The following is a 25,362-nucleotide window of genomic DNA, read 5'->3' on the forward strand; positions in this document are numbered from 1 at the left end:
GTCCAAAATGAGGATGGTGAGTTAGGCAACCAGTTTTAGCTCAGTGAAGTATTTCTGTTATTGTTTTCCTGCAAAACAACTCTGAACTATTTACCCACTTACGGGGGCATTCTGTTTCAGTAGAGCTGAAACAACTACTATCTTACTTGGGACAGACAAGTACTGGCTTTGAGGATATGTCTGCACTGCCACAAACAACTGACCAAAAACTGTCAGCATATGAATTGGACTATGGAAGTGATACTGCATCAGGGTTTTAGAGTGGTTGGTGACACAAGTGAATGAAAACAGAAACTGAGACAATGCTACAGCAGGAATTTGAGGGCCACAAAAGTTCATTGTGAAACAAGCCTGAAAAGCACTGAAGATCGGGTGAGTGTGCATGTGCAGCCACACTGCTAGCAGCAGACCTAAAAGATGATCCTGTTAGGAAACTCAGGATTACAGGGCCTTTCAGGGTGCTAACCCCCACCAAAAAAAAATTCAGGAGGATAGGGGAAAGTATTGCAGCTCAGGGAAGGGAGTTCACCTAGCACACCTGAGTCTTTGAGAACTAGGAGGCACCATTCACAATGGAAAGACTAACTTTAACAGTCCATAATTTTTTCCAGTCAGTTTATGTGTATCTTGGAACCTATAATCACCATCAAAGGATGGAGAGAGTTGTCATATTTACTGTCGGGCCTGCAGCACCAGCAGGCTAGGATGCAAGGCAGTTTTAAGACCCCTGTCTGTTGCCAAGGAATCCTTTCAGAAAATACCCACTGACAGTCTAGCAACACCAGCTACAAAATCCCTGTTAGGAGTAGAAATACAAAGTGATACATGTAAATGAATGCACACCATTAAGAGAACCATGGAAATAAGCAGTGGTATAAAATGCTATGAACTCAACAAGTGCAGATACCATATCCACTTGTCTTGATTTTACCTTTTTTGTAGCCTTCACCTAAATGTGCCCCACAGAGTGAAGACTTTATCATGTTTGGACTATGATAGTTTCTCTTAAGCAGACAGAATTCTAAGTCCAAGCTGTCTTCCAACTTAACAAATAGAAAGCATTTTTTTGTGACAAGTAACACATCATAACATGAAAAAAAAGGCCTTTAAAATGTCTGGGGATATCTCAGGAGTAGTCTGTCTCAATACCAATGATTTTTTTTGGAGCAAAGTTGAAAACTCTAACAGATGATGGCACTTTGGTAGTATGTTATATCCTGACTTTACAGCCTTTTCCAATGTATACATTTGTTAAAGACAAAGAAATTCACCATTTGTTTCATTCTCTTACCATGTTTATGTGCAGCAACTTAGAATATCTAAACCACCTATGTAAGTCGTGAGAGGTAATCCCATTATTAAAACAGACCTTTTAATAGAAAACCCCAAACCTGTGGATCATCAGTCCTGAAGAATTATCTTACCCTTGTACCTTATACCCAGTGACAAGGCTATGATTTCCGAGACAACAAATGGATGAAACTAGTCTTGTCCTGTGTCTGCAGTGATTGGAATATTACTATTTCTCTTTGCTTCCCAAATATAATTTGCAAGACAGTGTCTTGCATGGCTTCTTGCCAATTCCAGGCAACTGACAAATAGCTCTAACCTAAACAAAATCTTTTAGCTCGCTGAGTAGAAGCAGCAATTGTTAAATTTATTCTTCTTAAATTACATGGTGCTATATTTATTTACAGTCAAATTCCTTGCTAATTTCACTAACAGCATTAAAATATTTTGCAGTTCTGTACGTGGTGAAATACTCTGATTATACATACCTCTGAAAAGAAAACAGACAGGATGACTAGGCTGATCCAGTGAATTACTCCCGCAAACTGTGAAGCACTTGAAACTGCAATTAACACAATACAATGAAGCAAATTTAGTAATAGAACACAACTTACACTTAATATCATTAGTACTGCTACAACTTACATATGGGAAAAGCTTTTTCTTACATTTTGTAGTGGAAGTACCAGAAAGAGGATGGGATGTAATGGGACATGGAACTCCAGCCCTGTCAGCTGCTCACTCTAATTCAGGCAGTGTGTCAGCAGCCACAGCAGCTGTTCATTGGAGTTTTTACAGATAAGACTGCTCGTAAGCAATGACATGTCTATTTTAGGTCTTTGATCCTCTGTCACTGCTCCATGCTCTCACTCCATGCGCTGCTTTAGTACGAGATGTGTGACTAAATCCTGTATACCTAAAAATCCAGAGTTAGAATTGTGTAAGGCAACAGAATGGTCTACTATTCCCACGTTATTCCTTGTATTCAGTCTTTAACAATCCATCTCAGAAAGTCAGTAACTGTCTAGAGCAGGTGCTTAAAAACCAGTGCTCAAACTGGGCTTCAAAATACATTCCTATCATCTAAATAAATAACTTAGGTAGGAAGACAATTTTACATCTCTCTGGATGTGGTTTCCTAGTTTGACTCTAGGAAAACCACAGTGAGCTCAACCCAGAGAGAACCGATATCATTAGTGAGATCAAATCTTAATATATTAATTTTAAGGAATTTATGAGGAATCATCAATGTTATTTTGCACAACAAACATCACGTGGCTATTGTTATAGCCAGCAAACATGGCTGTCATATCAATAGCTTTGTCTTTATGCAAATCTCTACAAAAACACTCAAGAAAGATACTGCAAATTAAATTCCAATTTCCTTTGTAAGCACCTTTTTTCAGAAAGACAGTAACTGTTAAAATGCCTTATGTTCACTTCCTTTCAAACTCCTCCATGAGAGAAGTAGACTGTAAAGGATAAATTGACATGGTAATTTATGGAACTCTGGCTTCCACAAACTAACTTCATATAGTTCATGCAGATTGTTGAGGCAGTTACTGCACTTTCAAAATGGAATGACTGAACAAATGTCCTTTCAGGAACTGAGTGTCAGGAACACTCAAGAAAACTTATCTTAATTCATTATAAGTATCATATCACAGAGTATTAAAATCTTGCATGGACACACATGGCATTACATCAGGTTTGCACTTGATTCAAACTTGATTTTGATGGTAAGCAAAATGAAACAGAATCAGACAAATGAGTTTGCTTCAAATCTATAGAGGAAACTCTACGATATGGGTTGTTTTTACAGATTTAACTGCACCTCTTGAAATCTGGAAGATTCCTTAATGAGCAAGTTAAACCAAAACACTGTGATCAAAGCTCCCTTCATTGCCAACAAAACAAAGCAGAAAGGTGAGGAGGTCCAGTAACTGAACTGCTGGCAACTACTCTAAAGATCACATGCTCTCAAATTTGGAGTAGGTCAATGAAAATAATGCTCTCTGTTCTTAAGGGTACTGAGTCTACCACCCCTACAGAAGACAGATGATAAGTCTGTATGGACTTCTGCTTTTAGAGAATTACAGCAAAGATGAGGGCAATTGTGGATAGAGATGCAAGGCTGTGGTAGAATTAAGTGAGTTCCAAGAAATATAAGACATACACTAAATAAAGCATCCTAATTAAAACAGAATAAAACAGGAAGGAGAGGGATGTAGGAAAAAATCAGGATACAAAGAAAACTATTAACATGAGCTGCCACTAGAACTCTGACAGCCAAGACCCATATGGGGCTCGATGAGAGATGGTTTGCTGTGATGCAGTGGAGGTACCACCTAAAAGATGAAACAGATGAGAAAATATGTTCAACTTCCCCAAAGTGCTGTCTTGATAGGGTGGCATAAAGCATAAAGAAATGGAAACCTTTTGTAGGTAATTTTTCGAACAGCTGCCAACTGACAGAAGGCTCCAGCTGCCCCTAAGTGGACAAAAAGAGATACAGCAACCTTGAATTTGGAAAGCAGATCGATTTCAGATGCTGTGCTAACTGCAGTGGAGTGCTGAATGCACTGCCAGACAGTGTGCAATTAAATTGCCTGTAAAAGAGGAAATTTGAAAAAGCTTTCCAAGCAAGAAGCTGTAGTACAAAAGCTGAGTCACTAGCCCATACACTGAATGAGCATATCGGCTGCTTCCAAAACACTCCCTTTCAAAAAAGTAGTGAAAAGGCACAATGATGGGAGAAGAGTCTTCTTCAAGAGGTGCTCATCCCTGCTCTGTGGTGGTTTGGATACATCACTGGGATTCAGTTTCAGGCAAGGAGTAGAAATTCACATTTGTTGAATTTACAACTTTTTTTCCTTAGTTATAGCATGGTAGCTGAAAGTCAAAATGTCTTTTTTTCACTTTTTGCTTGTCTGATGCTATGGGGCAGAAGTGAATGCAAATCCAGATACTCCATGTCCTCAAAAGCAGGGCATGGCCAACCTTGGTTTACCTCCTCCTTCTTTCCCTCACTTTCACATTTCAAAATATATATGCAAAAGAGGAGGGATGAAAAATAAATCCTGATAAACCCCATGTGGCCAGTATAGAAGCTTGCACTCCCAGAACTAGTGCCCTCCAACATGCATTTTCTTTGCACAGGTACGCAGAAACTCAGACAGGGTCCAGATCCAGCAACCAAATGGCCAGGAGTGGAGCTTCCCATACTGGTGTGTCCAGAAAGGCCAGATATCTTGTCAGCCACATCTGCCGCAGTTGATTTCAGAAGTAGGACAATGCTAATAGAGTTTCCTGTGCTGCTTTTGCCCAAAACTACTGAAGACAAGGAAGGCACAGGTTAGGCTATAAATCTGAAGAGAGGAGGTTGGAACCTACTACAACCCTGTCTTTTTGAAAGTGATTTAATATACATCTACATATTACAAGGTAATGAGATGTTATTTCCTTAACACACGTCAAGAGCTTTGAAGCTAATTACAAAACTGAGACCTATAATAAAAGGCCTCTTGTGTGTCTCCTGCTTTCTGGGGTATATGATACTGTCAGGAATATGCTTTGTGCTAAAGTATCCTGAAAGGTCTCTGTCTTTTTCAAGTGTGTGACCTACGCATTTGCAAATGTGCTCTCCATCACTGACAGTGACAATTTTGTGTATGGGAGAATTGCACAGCACAACTGTACTAAAAGTACGAGAGGAAAATGATGCTCTCAAAATGTCACAGCCAGAGAAAACACTGTGACTTAGTTGTCTTTTTTTTTTTGTTTTGTTTTTAAAAGGAGGCTTCTTGGGTAATTACAGTCTATGATGCAGATTAGCCCCTGTTGTTACGAACAAAACTGGCAGCGATGTGCACTAACAGATCCTAATGCACTGGCTGACTTCATAAAGCATAAGGGATCATTTAAAACTGTCATTACAGTTTTGAAAAACATAATTATAGCCCTAACAGCTTTTTAAATCATTAACATAAGTGACACATTCCTCATATGACACAACTGCAATGCATGTATCAGCCCCTCCAAGACAGGCTTTATCTGATTGAAAACAAAATAGAAGGTATATTTGACTCAACAAAGGCAAGAAGCCTGTGGGGTTGGTTCATTAGTTAACATGAAAAGTAGCAACAGAGTGGCATGGGTCCTTCTCAGGTCCTGAGAAAATACAGACAGGTAGGGGCAGCCTGTAAGCATCCAAATCAGCTGGCCAACACCTACAGGTCATGCACAAAGTACTAGCTGCAGGGCTTTGTAGAGTATCACATGCATTACAGGAGCAATGATCCCTAAAATAAGGACTTCTTTAGAAGATTATTCACAAAGTAAGTAGTAAAAAAGCAGAAGCCTACAAAACTGTGTCAAAAGCATAGGAGAAATCAACAGGAAGCATTTCCAAACTCTACAGGAAGAGACAATTGTCTACTTGAACAGAAAGATGTGGCATCTCAATAAATATTGTTAAAAGCTCCTTTCTCTATTGATTTTTAAGGATTTACATCCATAATTAGCTTTCCTGAGTTTTTTAAAGAGTCCTGCATCTGGGTTTAGGCAATCCCAAGCACAAATATAGGCTGGGCAGGAAGTGGCTTAAGAACAGGCTTGAAGAGAAGGACTTTGGGGTGTCAGCTGCCAAAAAATTCAACATGAGCCAGCAATGTGGCTGGCAGCCCAGAAGGCAACCACGTGCTGGGCTGAACCAAAAGAGGTGTGACCAGCAGGATGACAGAAGCGACTCTGCCCTTCTGCTCTGCTTTTATGAGACCCCCCCACCTGGAGTACTGTGTCCAGTTCTGAGGCCCTCTACACAAGAAGGACAGGGAACCATCAGAGCAGGTCTAGAGGAGAGCTGCAAAGATGATCAGAGGGCTGGGGCACTCTACCTGTGGGGACAGGCTGGGAGCTGAGGCTGTTCAGCCTGGAGAAGAGGTGATTCTGGGGAGATGTTACAGCAGCCTTCCAGTACCTGAAGTGGCCTACAAGAAAGCCAGGAAGGGATTTTTACAAGGGCTTGAAGTGATAGGATGAGAGGAAATGGATTTAAGCTGGAAGAGGGAAGATTTAGATTGGATGTTTGGACGACATTCTTACAGCAAGGGTGGTCAGACATTAGATCAGGCTGCCCAGAAAGGCTGTGGATGGCCCTTCCCTGTAAATGTTCAAGGCTGGGTTGGATAAGGCCTTGAGCAATCTGGTCTAGTGGAAAGTGTCTGCCTGTGTCAGGGAGGTTGGAACTTGATGATCATTAAGGTCCCTTCCAACCCAAAGCATGCTATGAATCTATTAGAAAGCAGCAGACTTATCCAAACTAGTCCAGTCTAAACTGTTTTTCCACACTGTTGCCTGTCATTTGCAGGCCCACGTGTCCATGCTGCACACACTGTTCTGAGCACAGCCACTACCTTGCAGCTGCCTTTTTTTCCCCCCTGCAGTCTTTTGTGATACACAGGGAGGCAACAGTGTGGAAAAACAGCTTAGTCATTTATTCATCTTACAAGGTTTGTAAAATTTCTGCAATTATTAATAAAGTCCCCTAAAGTAATCTCAATATATTGCACACCTACATCTACAGTGAAATCTAACTCCACCAATATCAACTGACAACTCACAAAAATAAAAGGACTTCAACAGAGAAAGTTCATTGGCTCAATTTAAAGCTGTCATAGAAAATACCAGATGATGACTCTTTCATGTCATGTACTCCTGCATTTATGGGACTGTCTGAATCCCATCACTGCCACTTCAACATATCTGAGACTGTAGAGAAATGCTAGAGGCTGCTCTTCAGCATTTAGCATAAGGCAAAAATTATGTAGTAGATGATACCTGTGTTCATGTCAGATCTGTATCACAAAATGGGAAAAAATGGAAAAGAGGAAAAAAAAGGGAGAATGGAGGAAAAGCAGTAGGGATAAAAATTTAAAAAAAAGGATTAAGTGGGGAAAAAAATGAACAAGATCAAAATTTCTACTGTGGAACCTGCGTAGAGTGAATTCAGATGAAGCAAAACTCCATTTAAGCTATTATTTGACTTCCAGTGTATTACCAAAAAGAAGTTTTTATTATTTCTGTGCATTAAAGACAGAAAGCTGCAATTTCAATTCCTACTCACCTCAGTAGAAGTAAATTAATCACAGAGAGAGCACCAAATCTGTCACATTTCTGTCTATCCATGTGCATGTGAAAAGTATCAGACATTAATCGGGCACAAATGATCTTTCCTCTGTGCACACAGAGTGAGTCTGTAAAGGACAGACCTTTTCAAGTACTCCTAACAGTATGTGCAGACCTCTGCATGCACACTCTGCTCGTATCCTTTATAAAGCTATCCTGTGCTGAATTTGGTCAGCAAAATAAGGACAAGACTGACTTCACTATACCAGGGTTCCACAAAAGCACATTTCTTACCTAGCCTAGCAACCATTTAAAGGATAAGGAGAAAAAAAAATCCCACCATCCTCCCCTCTTCAAAAACCTCCCAGCATCTTAAGCCTTTATTTAATCAAGATTTTTAAAAGTAATAATCTTCCTACTCACACTGGAGAAGCTTTATATCTATTAGGAGTTCCAGAGTCAGAAGAATCACCACCAATACTACACAGGCTACCAGGAAACTGTTGAGACTTGCACTGAGCAAAAATACCTGCCACACAGCTGCTCGTCTCCCACAGCACGGTTTTAGCCAGTTAGATCTAAGGAAATAAAATTAAGAGGAAAAACAAGAAAAGAAAAGAAAAGAAATGAAAAAAAAAAAAAGAAAGGAAAAGAAAAGAAGTAGTAGTGAAAAAGGAAGAAAGCTGAAGAGCAGCAAACTCAAAATTACATGTTCTGCTGTTATGGAAACACTCAGAAATAATGCACAAAGACTTTGCAAAGTTTCCTTTTGTTGGCTTCTTTACCAGAAGAACTTCATAAAAATATTCACCCTGAGGATCCTGAGCGCCTCTCCGAGCCTCTGGAGCCTATCAGTGTTCAAGTGCCTTCCAAGACACTGAGTAATGCAACACTAATCATCATACATACTCTTTTGCTTTCTTCCTGTCTTGCTATTTTTCATGTCTTCTATTTTGACATACATGCTGCATTCACTGGTCTGTGAGTACTAAGGCACACAGGACTCTGCCACCAGGTTAGAAAATGATGATGATGCTTTTCAGTAATTTCTCTGCTATTGAATTCTATGGTCATGCACCTTTATCCCTGTTCTAGCAGAAGACAAATTAGACAAGAGGTGCCAAAATTGATTTGCATCATGGAAGAGAGCAGTAGGGGTCTGGAAAACACCAAGGAACTATCACTCAGTGAGTCAACAGCTATGTCCATCCTAGCACAGTCTGGAGAAGTATCAAACCACCGGCCAAGGCTGTCTAGCTTGTCTGCCTGTCCTTAAGTGGAGCAGGCCAAAGAAACTATCCCAGCACAGTTTTGGGGATAGCATACGCTGCAGATTGCTCCCAAACCTAGTTTAGATGAGGCCACCTTGTTTTGGAGGAAAAAAACAAGATGAAGGGAGCATAGACCGGCAGTGTGGAAGGAAGTAGCTGACATCTGTAACTGCTGCACTAGTTTTGTGCTGCTGCAGATAGACATTTTCAAGTTAGTTGATAAAAATTAATTTTCTTTTGAAAGCATTTGTAATAGAAGTAACAGTAGCATAGACCTCAGAAGCATACAGTCTACCCTAAAACTTTTTTTTCCCTCCTAAAATCCACCCACAGTTTCACTTTGATATAGTACTGTATCATTTCTCATCACAGTGTTTTGTAATGTTCTTGTGCTGGCACACCTCTGGAGCTTCTGATGCTTGTCTGGCACTTCATATTTTCAAAGCATTGTAAATACACATTAGCTAATAAAGAGCTGCCATGATTGATTAACTAGGGCATAAAAAGCTTCACACACAGAGGAGTGTGGTGCAGAAATACCACTGCCTGAACTGAAATATCAATACAAAGAAATCAATGGTGTACAAGAAGATATGATGATACTGATCAATTCCAAATAAACAGCTCTCAAGTCAATAACTCTTATTAAAATCAAACACTCGGAAACCCACCATACCCACCCTCAAAAATGATGGAGAAAGTGATGCTAAGCAATGCTCAGAGACTTGACACTTTCAAGCAGCCTCTCAGAATTATGCATATCAAATAAATACTTGTATTCAGGCTGTCTGATTACCTGACCTCCTCAAATGGCTCTCAAAACTTCAGAGAAGATTTGACAAGTGTTACTATCAAGAGTTTGCTCTTAGTTTAACTTCATTGTGGCTCTGCCCTGAATACAGAACGTGCTAGGATTTTAAAGATTTTTAAGAGAGAAACAAACTGAAAGCACTGGAATAGGGTGTTCTGCAAACTTGGTGTTTTAATGAATTTTATTTTGCATCATTTCAAAACAAGGTAACTTGTCTTTAATGTGCCTGCTTGAGTTTGGATTTTTTATTAGATCTTTCTGAAAAGAACTCTAGAGATTAGACCTAATTAAATAGGTCAGCGTTTATTCTAGTCTCTCCTTGCCCTTTTCCAAAAGGCCCACCTTGTCAGCAGTTCTATATTGCAGGGCAGATTTTTCTCTTCCCTATTCTCAAAGTGACCAGTAGAGGGCCTAAGTACATTCCTTTAAAAACTACACAGTCAGGATTTTCAAACGCAGCAAGCCAGCAAGAACTATGATACTCAGCACATATTACATACAGCCAAGAAAATCATTATTAAGTCAAGAGAATCATTATTAAGTCAACCATTACTTACAGAATGCTGAAGAATGTGGTGCTATTCTGTCTATGCAGTACTAATATTACACTGATCCCAAAAAGCGTCTGAACAAAACTCTCAGTTTATGACTGGAAAAGCAATCAACCTAAGATGTCAAATTTAGATCAACTGCATGTTTACACCTATGTATCACTACTAAAATACATAAACATATTTCAAAGACACAAAAGTGCTTTAAATTTAAGCACTGAACACTTTGGTATAATAAGATGAGACTGAAAGTGGATTTGTTTATCATTTGTCCCATGAATGGACAGTGATCAGCATCTTCACATCACTGCCTAGCAGATCTCCTCTCAGATGTCCTCCAAGTCCTCTGAATCCATTGAAATTAACAATCACACTGTGCTTTAAAAGCAGCACTGAATGGTTTCTTTCCTAGGTGTCTACTTAGCTAGCTTATTCCCTGCTACTTCTGTACTCCTGTGTACTCATTCTTGATCTTGCTTTGGGGTTTTTGGGTTTTGATTGTCTGAGTTACTTTTTTTTCCTCACTTCTTACCTCTTATAAAGAATGGACATAAAAGGAACTACTATCCAGCTATAAACGTGTTTTAGATAAACCTTTCAACATGCCAACTACGCTGACACTGCCTTGCAATCTGTCTTAGAAGAGTAGTATCTATCTTTGCTCAAGTCTAAGATCTCATTCTGAGAAAAACAAATCCCTACCAGAATTAGCATGGGTTTAAAGCTATCCCCCAAATCCAGCCCATTTCCCCTGCAATACCACAAAGTTACACTAAATTCAAAGCTCAGAGGAGAAACCCAGCTACACAGACTGTTTTAAAAGAGATAACCTACACAACTCCTTCACTCTAGAGGAAAAAAGAAAGAGCTTTTTAAAAATTAGTTTGTTTTTAAAGTGCCCTATTTTGTTCAGAGAATAAACACAACAACTTCTGGTGTACTGAGTGTGCTGTCCGTGGGTGCCATGCATTCTATGGATATAAGCAAAGTGCAACTTAGGACAACTTCACTGTGCCACTTCAAACAGCTTCATTAGCTAACTCAGTAACTTTGTCCCTACAAAACCATGAACGTTATTTGCCTTTCTTACAACGTCTGGATGAAGTGAATAAAAGTATTAACATAGGAATTTCCTGTGTGATGGTGATACAGGGCTGTACAGTTTTAGTTATGAGACAGTAAAATGTATTTAGTGGAATTTTACTGGGGTAGTTCTTCTTCAAGGTACTTTCACACATGGTTTTGCAGAAAACCAATCTGTCATCATCACTGCTCCTTTTACTAATAACCATCTTGGAAAAATAACATAAGGCAAAACTGGAAAAGGTTTAACATATTTCTCTGGTAAAGAACCACTACAAACAATGTGTTCAAGCTGTTAACAGCTGTCACTGTTTCTATTTTCTGGGCTTGCAAACAAATACCCCAAAATCTGCATTATATCTTACCCTGTCCATTTTTTCCCCCTTCTGACTAAACAGCAAGTGTTTGCACCTCACAAGCTGGCTAAGATCAGAAAACAGAAGGATGGATGAGATCCAAATCCCTACGTGAAGAGCAGAAAGGCCATGGTCAGGAAGTGACAGGAACAGAGAAAGGCTAAGTAACAACACAAGATCTGGCTCCGACAAAACAGACAGCAGAGCCTCACAGCAGGATACCGGTAGCAGCTGCAGGCCTTAAGCAACAAAACGGAACAGAGGGAGCTTTGCGCCCCTTGCCTGGCTCCAACAAGCATAGTTTAACTACAGAAGTTTAATTACAGAAAGCGACCTCATTCTTTTCTCTTCCTATTAAGTTCCACTCTTGAACTTCATGACATTTCTTGGAGGACTGATACCAAAACTGTGCTGCTCAAATAGGTAGAAAGAACCTCCCGCTTTCCGCCTAAGCTCCATGTAGCCAGTTGATATCTATTTACTCTTGTGCCAGTATTGATCTTCAGCTAGATTAGCTTTCTCCCTGTGTTGGCGTTTTGTCCATCATGCATTTATACACAGCAATGGCATCTACTTAAGGAATTTAGCTGAAGCTCATGGGTTTTCGTAAAAACAGACACTCAAGTGTCTATTCAGCCCTAGTTGCCTCTTCCATGTGTGAATACTGACAACTAGAGTGGGACACAGCATTCTGGAATAGGTTTAATTACATGAATGCTTCTCAGCTCTTATGTGTAGTCCTTTATGTTCTCTAGGATCACTTGTGCCTGCTTTAAAGGTGTATATCACATCCTTTGCTCACTGACATCATGTGATTACCTGGTGTGTTACTCCTCTCATTAGAAAATTGCTCATTAGCCTTTTCCTTTAACATCATGTTCAAAACCAACCGTTAGGAAACACAACACAAGCTGTACGAGGTTAGAACAAAGACTTGGTGTCCTGCCTCCAACAGCTGCCACGTGCAGACCACAGAATCACAGAATGTTAGGGGTTGGAAGAGACCTTGAGAGATCATCGAGTCCAAGCTCCCTGCCACAGCAGGATCACCCAGGGCAGGCCTCATGGATGAGTAAGAACATAGCAAACAATGCTCTCCCTTAAAACTCTCCCAGCATCCAACTATTTTCAACTTGGCTTCCGGAAACAAATGTGGTTTCTTATACTCTGCTTAGTAACCTGCAATTAATTACTCTTACACAAAGTTGTCTAAGCTACCCTAAGGCCAGGCAAGCTACTAGCAGCTGTACAGGCTTTAGAATGTAGTTCGACACATCTACTGCCCTCTGGGCAAACCTGCTTTTTATGTCTTCTGAACAGGGCCTTAATCTATTAATGAACCCTAGCAACTGCACTGGGAGATGTCTGGAGGCACTGAACCTTGCTTTAAGGTCTCTGTGTGATGGGTTCCGTAATCTCAATCAATCTCACGTTAGCTTTTTCTTTCTGAGATTGAAGAGTCCTAGCACAGACAGGACTCCAAAGGAAGTCGTATCACTTTTGATCGCTGTTTCCCTTTGAATCTTTTCCAATTCCATTCTATCTCCTAGATTCTTTGTGACAGAAACTAGAACTACATTCACGCTCAAGATGAGGGCAAAGCTTGGCTATACAGAGACAACAGCAGCCTCTCTTTCACTGTCTCTGCTTTTCCTGACAAACTCTAACATCTGATTAGTTTTCAGGACACTGCTCAGCATTTAGCTGATCTCCTCTTGGACTCTCCTCATAGACTAATATTCCTCTTTTCCATATTTCTGATTTGTCCTATTGCTTTTCCAGTTTTCCATTTCTGCACCAAGCTCTGTCTTCTCCAGTTTAGATTATGTTAGGCCAAATAAGATCCACATCGTTTCCAGTCTCCAGTAAAGAAGTTTGCTAACAGTAGTGTGTGGGCTGCAACTACTACATTCCTACCCACAAGAAGTATTTGGAAAAAACAAGCTTTGTTGAAAAAATACAGAAAAATCTACAAACCAACAGAGACATAAAAATTATCAAGCTAGACAATTAATTCCTTTTTTTTACTTATAAAAGTGCTCTGTCTACCAGCTGGTGTTACTGATAAAAGACATTAGATGAACACACTCAAAGGATTTAGGTACTAGGATAAATACAGTAATGAACTATTCTGAAAAACACTTCTTGCAAAAATAAATACATGAAACGACCTGTACAGAAAAAGATTTGTCTACATCACTGACCATCTCTGTAACACAGCCCAAAATCTCACATATTCTCTAGTGAAGAGCTGGTCACCTCACAGGTTCTGTTGCGCTGAACACTCATTTTCTGCTGCAGTGCAGGTCTTAGTTTTGGACCACAGCACAGAGAGTAGCAGTGATATAGTACTGCACAAAGAACAAATCAGCACTACAGCCTCATTCACTCAGTTCTGCTGTTAAGATTTTGTAACATCCTTCTGCATTCAAACTGTGGCTGGCAGCTAAAAATAACTTTTAAAGTCTCCTTGGTAAATAAAAGAGCTTACTCACTACATGAAACAGTTCCGCCCTCCAAAACCTTTGCACTTGATTTTGAGCTTGGACCTCACATATCAACATCATGAGGTCCTGGATCTGCATGAGGTACATAGAACTTTTCACAAGAGACTGGTTCTAATTATGCTGCTAGATAATGACAAGAAAAGCACAAAACAGGAGAAATGTGAGAGTCCAACTAAAATAGCTCAGGGATCAAAATAAAACAGAAATATGATTATGAAAACCAGTAAGAATGGCATCTGCTTGGTGAGGTCTCTTCCAACCTTGGTGATACTGTGATACTGTGATACTGTGTGAGTTAGAGAAGAGAGGCTGAAGGAACAGACATCCTTTTCTCCCATGACGGGTGAACGCACTCATCAGTGACAGCTCGCAACCAATTCAAAATGAAAAGCTCACAACTTTCCTGTGTCAACATCTGAACCTCTGTAAATATGTTCTGGTTTGCCTTCCCTTCCTTTTCAATCCCTTCCTATAATCTTTTTTTTTCAGATATTCCTACTATTCACTGAACTTTGTAGCTGTGACTAGACAAATTGAAGGCTAGGAACAGATGATCATAACTAATCAAATTACAATGGCATGATTATTTACAGCTGACATCAAGTGAATCACATCAGCCGTAGGAACTTCCAGCTCTTACAGCTGTTGATACAGAACACAGTATTTGAAACTACTGTCACATTTCAAATTTCTTAACACAAAAATTCCAAAGCTGCAATTTATCAAGGGACAGGTTTGCTGCCTAAATGCACATTCACAATATAAAAAAATGCAGCCTGTTGCGTAACTGTCTGTAATTTTTTTTAGAATTGTGAATTCCTCCAATTATTCCTCATAGTTTTTCTTGGTCATTGGTGCAAAAACAGAAGGGGGAAAGTCTTTTTTGGAAACCAGAATACTTGATTGGAAAAAAAACCCAACCAACTCAAGCTAAGAGTGACACTTGAAGGTAATGCCTACATTTAAATTCTCCTCAGCTTTCCGGGTGATTAAGTCTCTTTAAAGAAACGTTTACATATTCTTTTCATGCAAACCAAGTTTGATCCAAACACTGCCTCTCCAATAGCCACAGACACCCAGAAAACCAGCAACCTTGCTGCTGCTCTTTGTACATGAATAACACCTAATCTCTTGCAGATACATCAGAAGTGGAGACCACGTGTTCTTCCTGGCACCCAAGGCACATGCTTTTTTAATTACTTTTTCTCATATACATGTGTTCAGCCTATGCCTCAATCATTTCTGCAGTGTCTATGCAAGAGGTACAGTGCACAACAGCATTTGCTAAGGACAATTCTAACAAGTTAACTGCAGGGCAGATCAGCAGGACTAAGAAGTAATGAACATCACACTCGCTTTGGTTCTGAGAACTAAGCTACTATTTCTTCACAGTGCTACTGTGAGAGATCTGTTCTTATAAATAAATTGCTTATAGTCACATAAACAAAACAAAAGTTTTGGTTACATACTGATGGCATTTATCAGAAAAATTCCTTTTCCCAAAGAGTAAGACCCATGGCTCTATTAACATCCAGCATCTCAGCCTCACTACACCTAGGAAGCAAGCCAGAAGCAGGAATCGTTCCTGTCTCCCAAGCAGAGATCACAGGCACCTTACTCTTCTCCAGTGCAATAGTGCCAATGGCAGCCACACAATATTAGTGAGAATATTTGCACTGCAGATTCCATGCAGCTCAAACAATTTTCATCACATAAATCTTTGTACTTTCCCTATTTGAGAAGTCTACAGAAGGAAAAGAATTTTTGTTTAACCTACATTAAAAGACAAAACATTTTGTGTTTTGAATTTCCAGGAGAGTGGAAAGGTTTTTCCTTGCCTGATTACCCTTTCCCTGCTTACAGGTGTACTTCAGGGACAAGCTTAACACACTGCCTGATCTGTAGTCTGTCCTTTGTTGCTGAGCACAGGGATCAGTGTTATAAACTGAATTTCTGACAAAAACAACCCAAAGTGTTCACAAAACTCCTTTAAAAACAGTGAAAAGTGGGAATTTACTGCCCTGATCACTTGATATGATACAGCAAAGATCCATCAAACTGCACAAAATAAGATTTTTATTCTATAAAGCTAGAGGAACATTGATTTACATATGGACTAACAAAAGACAGACCATAAATTGTCCTTTCTTTTTGCTCTTCCTTTTCTTTTCTTCTTTCATTTCTCATGGGAGGGATAGCCAGTTTGATGCCATCTGAGAATTTTCAGGTGCACAAAGAGGGCTGAGCTATGACCCACCTATTCCTGGTTGACTATTAATATGGACTTTGAGAGAACTCCTCTCTCAAATGAAACACAAAGCTCTCCTAGTTAGCAACCAGGTCAGTTTGGACCCAGAACACTTTCTTGGGGTATGCATAACCAAATCATTAAATCAGAAGACTGCTTTATTGCCTACTCATTCATCTCTAGTCTGACGTGTCTCTTGCTGCTCTGTGCATGGAGATGGAAACTTACAGATGAAGTGTGACAACCTGTATCAGGAACTAAGGACTGTAGATAATTATGTTGAAAACCACAAGGTCATGAACAGATGTAAGTTGTAACAAGGACCTTGCCTTTTCCAAGCACAGGGATGTGCCTGACACTCCTGCCGCAGAGCCTTGAGGTTAGAATGACTACAACTTGCCTAGATCAGCTACAGATTTAGATCAAGAAAGCCAATATGGAATATTCACAGGTTGTATGGAACATTGGCACCTTCTCTGAAACTCTCAGGGAAGAGTATACAGAAGGTAACATTTGGAGTCTGCAACAAAGGCAGACTGCCAGGGAGAGGAAGTCCTACATCACCTTTTGGCACACTCCAGCATTAGCAGCATCTTCTCATATCTCCACCTGCAAACTCTACAGCAGCAGTGGGGTAACAGACCTTCACAGTTACTCATATGGATGCTGGTGGAAAGTAAAGGGCCTTCACATTTTCTGCCACCTCCTGTGCTGCCTTTCCCATCACACTCTCTCTTCATACAGGAGGAAGAGGTATTTGTCAGTTCCTGACCTGACTCACTCCTTCTTACTCAGACGGAAGGCAGTCACATCTAGCAACACCATGAGAAAGAAATTACACCACATTCATAAAGCTAGACATATTCCCAACCAAGCCATGAGGTAGTCTGGGGACAAGTTTCTCCTTTTGCTGCTGGGCTTCTGGAGCTCAGCTCTGCTTCTAAATTTCACAGGGCATCAGTTGCGATCAGTGCTTCTGAAAGGAAGAAGCCATGATTCCCATGAGGCAGATGCAACCCTGGGGCTCAGCTGAACATGCCCAGCCAAAATGCATTGAGACATACAGACTACAGCTGAATTTTCTTCAGAGAATCCTCTCTACAGCTGGGAGGTCTGGATGGCACCTGCTTATTTCCATTCAAACTCATAAAGCCACAAAAGAAGTGTGTGTGAAAGCAAGAGTTCTCTCTTGAGGAAAAGAATGACAACCTTATTTGCACGCTTAAGACTGCAAATCTGGTCAAATGGTTACAAGAGATCTGTGCACTTTGGCACAGTGAAGAACTGAGCTTGAGATCACAAAAATCTATAAAAATGCATATTTGAACCAAACTGGTACTTACTCAGCACCAAAATAGCCTGAGGGTTACACCTGCATACTCTTTTGATACATATACATTTTATGTTACAGTTGTACCACACTTGTATAACCTACTTGAAATGTATTTCCCCTTGTTTGGAGTAAAAACTTTCTGGAGATGTTTCCTGAAGTCCAATTTGGAAATAAACTAAAGGCAAGAGCCTTTCCCACATACTGCTTCCTGACTACCATACAGAATACCTGATGATCACAGATCAAGCAGGTCTCTGCTGATTTCAGAGCACAGATTAAAAACATATTTAACTGTAATAAGTGGAGCCTTATAGAAAGCTTTTTAATGTCATAATCAAAGACAGCTCTATATGACTTACTGTGGAGTGTTTTCAGATGGATCTCACTGACAGTGGAATTACATATACATTCAGTGTGAGACACACAGCAGAAGAGTAATCACTGAACCAGAGGAGCAAGGCACACGCACTCATCTAATCTCTGTCCCAAGCAATGCTAAACTAAAGTGTTATCGCTCGTGACACGTGTCTTCTTAAACAAATGTTGTGATTGCAACTCTGTTGCCCTTCTCCCCATGCATACCAACAGTCTACTCCAGCACTTCATTACTCTTATTAGTCTCTGCTGCAATCCAAGCTTTTTATTTCTTGTCCTAAACATCATGGAAATCAATAACAGTGTCCTCTTCCTCACTGAAGTCCCTTACAGGCTCTCTTCAAACTCTCCACATATTATTCTCACTGCCTTTCTCTGGATCTTCTCCAGTTGACCCAAATCTTTCATTAGAAATTTAGTACAGCAATCCACCTACAGTCACTTCAAGCATGAAGCAGGCATAAGGATGACTTCTGATGTTACAAGACAACAATGCTACATAATCTGACACTGGGTTATGTTTGGGTAAATTATAGGAACTGATTACAGTCCTTCTATTCCATTGAACTGGAACAGTTGTTCTACAAAACAGGATAATAGGTACATATATTATCAAAGACAATGTTGTCATATAAGCAAACCACACAATTCAAATGAGTTTGAAAAGTCCAGGAATCAGCAGTACCAAGGCATTACCCCTCAGAAGATGTGCAATCAAGTACAAGAATCACAGCAGGCAATTCTGTCACCCTGAAAGCCTCCTGAAGTACCTTTCACAAAGAGCTTGTCTGACAGGCTAGATGCTTGCTCTAGTTTTCCCTGACAGAGGCTTCTAAGACTGTGGTTAAGTAGAAGCTATGAAGCACTTAAAATTTTGTAATTTTTAGAGCTCTAAACCCGTACAGATCAGTTGTATTAGAAAAGGTCACTTCCACTCTGTGACAATGGTTTTAAAAAGAGCTTCAGGACAACTGGCTGCACTTGTCCAGCTCAAAGTTTTCTTTTTCACAGGCTAAGAAATTCCTAGAACCTAAAATTACAGAACAAAATTCTGTCCTTTGTACTTACCCTTCTCTTTGGTACTCTTCATCCAAATTTGACAAAAGCTGGGACCCAGCCACAGACAGATCAAGTGCAGCTAAAGGCAGATCTCGATAAGCAAAATTAACAAGCTGTACAGGAGCAATGCTTTTGGTCTCTTCTTCAACTTGTTGTGAAATTATCTCAACTTCTGAAACACTGCCTTCTATTGTAGGCCTGAAAATGTAACGAGTAAAATAAAACTCCCTCTATTTCTGCATGCACACAAACACGTAAATGAATATAAATAAAAAAGAAAGCAAGTAAAAATAAGTTAGAGACAAGAATTTCACAGGATCCTAAAAAAACAGCAACTTGAATGGCTTTTGCAAGGTCATTGAGGAGACAACCCAAATTTCTCCAACTTGTCCCTAGTGGATCCCACTGCAATCAACAGAAACAATGCAGATAGAGGAGAATAACATTTTACTCTGCTGTATCTGCTTCAAAACCACTAAATAAAAATGGATGTGTTATAAACAAACAAACCTGGAAACAATGCATGAACCCAGGAGCAGAGTATTTGTGCAAAACAGAAAGAATGCATGTAACTGTGCCAACTAAAACCTCACTGCTTTGTACGTCAGGTCTGTAAGTGATGAATAGCTAAGCTTAGTAACCATTACACGCATATCAACTACTAATTAATGGATGCAGTTTGACCTTGACCCCTCTTCTGCTCTGCATCAATATTCAAATAGTTTTGATGGCTGGTGACTTCAGTTTTATTCAAGTAGAAATGATCTTTCTGCTTTAAGTTATTCCAAACTAATCCTGAAAGGAGAACCACAACTCAGAAGAATTATGTACTCCTCTCTGAAGGTTATCTTAGCTATCTTTATATACAACTCGACAACTGAATGTGTATTCCTTTACCACCTCACTAAGCAGAGACTATGCAAAACCAGAGTCTGTCTCCCACACTTAAAACAAGATAATACTTATCTAGAAACTCAGTCTTTGTTAGTCAGCTATTATCTAGTGCATGTGACAGATGACTTCATTGGAGATGAGAGCTTGCACAGCATTCCCCAGCAGAGAATGACCCTGTGCAGTACCCAGTGAAAGATGCTTGCTCCATTAGAATCAGAGTAGGTGCAAGTACAAACTTCTCTAGGCTTCCAGACATGGGAGTTTGTTAACTTCTAAAGAAATTTCAGGCTGCTTGTCAGAGGTTTTCAACAGCAGGTATGAAGATACTCTTTTCCCTTAGGGATTAAAAAAGTGCTTAGCAACCAACTTCCCTTCTGACTGCAGAAGTTACATTTATGATTTTGTTTTAAAGAAGCTTATTAAAATCTTCCAGTTATTCAAGCAACCTCAATACTAGCTCATTTTTTCCCTTCAGGAAAAAAAAAAGAGTAATAATTTAGAGGAATTCTTAGCTCATATATCTTGTATGTCTAAAGATGTGAGTGAGGGAACTGAAATTCTATCTGAAAGAGTCGACTAGCCAGAGCCTCACCATTAGACATGCCCTTTTGGTTGGAAAATACTAATACCAAATTTAAACAAGCTAGTGCTACACAAGAAGGTAATTTTAAAAATTGGAAAAGGCTGTTACAGTTCAAGTATTTGACAGGGAAAGGCTAAAACTGTGTCATACTATGGCAGAAAGTAGAGGTAAAAGGAAATACTATTTGAACAAACCAAAGGCTTATTTCATTTTATGCCTTGTGTAACTAATAATGTCAAGTAATGAGATTCTTTTACTTCCAACAGAACTGTATTCCTCTGTAAACAATTAGAAATTAGATAGCCCAGAGAGGAGCTAATTTTAGCATGAATTCTCTTTGATTTTCACCTTTAGTGCCATCCTACGGACATGTAGCTTTGCAAGTCCAAGAAGGTCCAGTTTTGCACAAAAGAGCATACAGTGATCAAACTTCCATTACTTTAAAGGCAAAAGGTTGGTCTAGCCTTCCCTCTCCCAATAGTATTTGCCTTCTGCATTCTTAGACAGACTAAATGACAGACACTGTCCAATGTGACTAAACAGAAAACCAAACCAACCAACACACTACTTCTGGCAAACAGGTTTGAATAGGTTTGGTGCAGGGAAACCAAAAAAGGCAAGTAGATCTGAAAATAATGCCATATCCTTGTTTTTAGCCACGGGCTTAGTAACACATGAGACGTGCTTACAGGATTTGTGGGTTTCTGATAATTCCCACTCTTTAGAGCCAATCAAACCCTACTACTCCTCAAAATATCAACTCTTTCTTACAATAATGCTCATTAAACCCTCTTGATACCAAAATATCATTCTCTTGTAGGTAGCAACCTGTTGTCTTCTGTTTAAAATGAGTCATAACTATCCTCACATGGTACTTACTGAGGATTGGTCATGTTGAAGGATCCAACTGAATCAGCTGCAGTTCTAGTATGTAACTACTTCCAGCTGCTCTGTGCAGTTCTAGCCTTGCAACATAAAGTCTCTGCAAGAAGGAAAACAAAGTTATCTAAAACACAGTTTCTCGTCATGCTGTAAGTTTGTCTAGTAATTTATTTCCCTTGTAACTCCTTTTCAAAGTGGGTTTATTCCAAGTTAATTCCTTTGTCTTAAGGACACTGTAAGTTACAGTGCATTTACTTACATACAAGGATGTCTGCTCACATATGTCCTCCTTAAGAACAAGAGTCTTGTTTTAAACCACTAGATTGTGAAGAAAGATGACCAAGACCATAGAAGGTCAGTGGATTATCACAGAGTATTACTTCTGTCAGCAATGTTCAGAGTTTTGTTCTCCATTTCTGATTTGAACTGTGTTCCTGACTCCCTTTGCTATTTAAAAAAGTCTCCTCTAAAAATTAACTAATTCATGTTGTCAAACATTCTAGATGGGCTGTTATCAAGGTGATTATTTTTATCAACAAAGCACACTAACACATTTAGGAAAAGTGTCACACTTGCTTTTAGCAAAATCTGACTGTGCTGTACCCGGACCAATGCATAGTAACCAGAATGTAAGAGAACAAAACCTGATACAGGTTTTGGTATCTGGGAAATATAAACTGGAATATACCATAAGAAACAAAAACTCTTAAAAAAAAGATCATGAAAGACTGTATGCCACTGTCAAGATAATATGCAAAATAATATTTTTTAAGTAGCATAAAAACATTACACAGAAATAGTCATTAGTAAATTAGAATATTAATGATAGGAACACAAAACCAAATAACAACAAAAAAAGCTTCTTACAGGCTGAATTTAGTCAAGTGTTTACAGTGGCAACACACAAATGTACCAATAGTATGACCCTTAACAATCACTTGATATGAAATATAAAAATTAAACTTACATCTTTTGTAGAGCCATTTCCAAGGCTTTATTTCATGTCTTGTAATCTTTATAATAATATAAAACATAGTCAGTGCATTCTCAGATTTTCCAGATAACGTGCCTAGGTATGCAAAAAGAAATGGTCTACACTCATCACCCTTCTCAAGTAGGTAAGGCAGCCAAAAGCAGTTTAATTGCTTGTATGGAGAAACAAAACCTGACTGACTTTAAAAAAGAAACCCACATCTCTTTTAGAAAAACACACATACTTTCAGAGCAAGAAGAAAACTATTCTGCGATAAACCTTCCCTGATACAGCAGAGAGTTCATTCATTATGTATTTGGTATCAACAGGAGTCTCTTCTCCAGCCTTTGTAGTCCTCAAATTACTTTATTTATTATATCCCTAAGGCAGTGAAATAAAAAAAACATTTGCCTAAAATCATGCATATTTAAATCACACATGGAAGGGATTTAGTGACTCTGAGCCTATGACAGCTTTATTACAGCAATTACTACACCTACCTGTACAACAAAACTAAAATGTAACTATCAGCCTTGCTTTGCAATATTAGCTTCCCAACATCATCCTTGGGATTGACATTTTCCAAACCAACCAAATTTTAATGAAAAGTTTTACCCAAGCCCTCAGTCTGAGAAAATGGTAAAAGGGATGAGGTGCTGCACACCCATCCTGCAATACTTGAGAGACTGAGGATCCAGCTACAACTGAATTTGCAGACCTGGGGAATAAAAGGCAAATGGGGATAAATGGGGATACACTGACTTAGAAAATGGAAATAAAACTGATGAAAACTGGCCTCAGAGGACCAGCACACAGAGGCAGGTGAGAGAGTTTCTTAATGTAGTAAAAACTGAACCATTTATTTGGGAGACAGCACAGTGTTAATACTAATAGCTTCCCTCCCAAGGAGGTTTAAAAACAAAACAATGACAAAAAATTTACACCTAGACTTAAAATTCTTAACTTTTAATCTCAAGATTTTGAGGGAACTCAAGTCACAACAGTGAGGCCAGCAGCACTACAGTTCTTTCACACAGGAGATGAACATGAAATACTCACTTCTCCAAAATACATTCAGCCTATTTTTTTCTGAAGCTGGAAATATATCCACATTCATAAAGAATTCTGTTTTACAACTTGACCAAATCTGACCAGTGGCAACACCAGTAAGACAAACCTCCTCCCTCCTACTGGAATTGGCAGCTCTACAGATCAAGTTTGCTCACCAGCAGGACTGAAGGAGAAACTCACAGCTGGGCATCAAGCTCTTCTGATAGCTCTGATGACTTCACAAGGAGCAGAGTCCAACTGCCTCAGCTGAAGGGACTGTTACTGTGACATAAGGTGCTCGCAAAGGTGAGATCAGTAACACGGAAAGAGACCTGAAAAGAGATAGAGGAAATCAAGTCTCCATAGGACTCAGTGGAGCCTTCCTGAGAGAAAGTTGCAAAAAGTGAGTAATTTCTGGTGCAGATGAGTAGTGTATTAGCTGATTTAATGAATTAAAAAATGAAGTAGTTAATGTATAAAATAAGAGGGCAGCATAAATGAAAACTTGCAAATGGATGTAACACACTGTACCTATCTATATCCTAAAAGGATTATTATGATTCATGTTTCTTTCTAGGCCTTATGCAAGCAACAGAAATGTCTTAACATATACTGACATTTTGCAGAAACAATATCTTGTCATGCACTCCATCTCAACTATCTGCTATATTCAAGACTTCCAAAAGAAAAACAAAAAAGGCTTTTATAGCAGCATAAGCCACTTCCAACTTCTTCAGGACATTTCTGTGCAGTGGAGTGGTGCTTTAAGACACCAAGGAACAGCATGGAGATTTTACTGTTCTGCACTCATCTCCCACTTGCATTCCTGCAGAATATAGTTTAGGCAAAAAGTAATGATGTGGTTCTCCTCCCTGCCCACAGAGATGGGTAGAGAGCAATCTTTCGGTATTCCATCCACTACCCAAGTGGAAATTTTTCCATATAGCTCTTTCCACATGTATTCAGTGGACTTAAAAGCCTCATCTCTCATAGTCTCATCTCCAAGGGAATTAGCAAACAGTTCTGAGGGTGGTTTGGTTTGCTTCAGCTCTTGGAACTGAGACCAGACAGCACAAGGTACATGCTGAGTTGCCATGTGAGTGTGAGCAATTCCCATTTTGTGAGAGTTCAGCAATTCTATTTGTTCTGCGATGTTTTCAAGGTGAGATGACTGTATAAAGAACTGTTTCACAAGTTAAATGGAGTAAGTTTAAATAGGAAATATAAAAGAAAGTAAAGAATTGTTCTAAAAAGATTCTAGACACAAAAACATCCACAGGACTAAAATGACTGACATAGTCTTGTATGTACCATAGGACAGTGCAATCTGTTGTAAAGTGTATTTCTGCACCTGGTAGAATCCTGCTTAAAATGTGTGAGACTACTGTTCAAATCTCAGCTCTACACCCCTCTGCAGTAAGGTGAAAGAAACTGCATTCAATCCACTGAGGTGTTCCTCAGTTAAGTCCTTCATAGTGCTTATAAAGTCCTGTACTTGCCATCCAAACCCTTCAGTTTTCCCCTCTTCTTCACACAGGCATTGCACATGCTAGCGTCCTTCAAAGCTTTTACAAGGTTCACTTTGCTGGATTATGATTTTGTTCACCTTTTTGTCTGTGGGGGCATTGCCAAGAAACTGCTTCACAGCTCACGGGTTATGCGCAGAAGAACGCAGGTGGAGACGTGGGGTCATGCACTATAGTTGAGCAAAGGTTCATCCTGCTGCCCTTGCCCAGCACATATCCTGCCCAAGTTAATTTATTAACGTTTAGATCAACCTTCTATTGTCAGTCACCACACCTTAGCTGTAGCTTGCTAATAAGAAGATAAAGTCCAGCTTAAACAACACAAAGTACAAAACAGAGTTTGGAAAACACATATTAAAGAGTAGCACGTGTGTGTACATATGGTCTAAGCTAGAAGACAGGAGCAAGCAAACAAACAACCTAAACCAAAACCCCAAGGACAAG

The 25,362-nt window shown here is 39.5% G+C and overlaps 1 protein-coding gene across 8 annotated transcripts in view; it reads right to left on the reverse strand.

The window, feature by feature from the left end:
• Positions 1 to 25,362, reverse strand: part of TMEM266 (transmembrane protein 266) — a 108,873-nt gene that overhangs the window by 38,411 nt on the left and 45,100 nt on the right. For 6 of the 8 annotated variants that reach the window (XM_064157325.1, XM_064157323.1, XM_064157326.1 and 3 more), the window contains 7 exons: positions 23,569 to 23,724; positions 22,337 to 22,438; positions 21,367 to 21,469; positions 19,020 to 19,208; positions 7,840 to 7,994; positions 6,186 to 6,278; positions 1,779 to 1,852 (listed from right to left, as the gene is read on the reverse strand). In XM_064157325.1, the coding sequence (XP_064013395.1) occupies positions 1,779 to 1,852; positions 6,186 to 6,278; positions 7,840 to 7,994; positions 19,020 to 19,208; positions 21,367 to 21,380 (525 nt within the window). In that variant the 5' untranslated portion in view covers positions 21,381 to 21,469; positions 22,337 to 22,438; positions 23,569 to 23,724. The remainder of the gene's footprint in view (positions 1 to 1,778; positions 1,853 to 6,185; positions 6,279 to 7,839; positions 7,995 to 19,019; positions 19,209 to 21,366; positions 21,470 to 22,336; positions 22,439 to 23,568; positions 23,725 to 25,362) is intronic. The other 2 variants (XM_064157329.1, XM_064157330.1) reach the window with 2 other exon arrangements.

This window comes from Pogoniulus pusillus, chromosome 17 (assembly GCF_015220805.1).
Source record: "Pogoniulus pusillus isolate bPogPus1 chromosome 17, bPogPus1.pri, whole genome shotgun sequence".
Taxonomy (NCBI): domain Eukaryota; kingdom Metazoa; phylum Chordata; class Aves; order Piciformes; family Lybiidae; genus Pogoniulus; species Pogoniulus pusillus.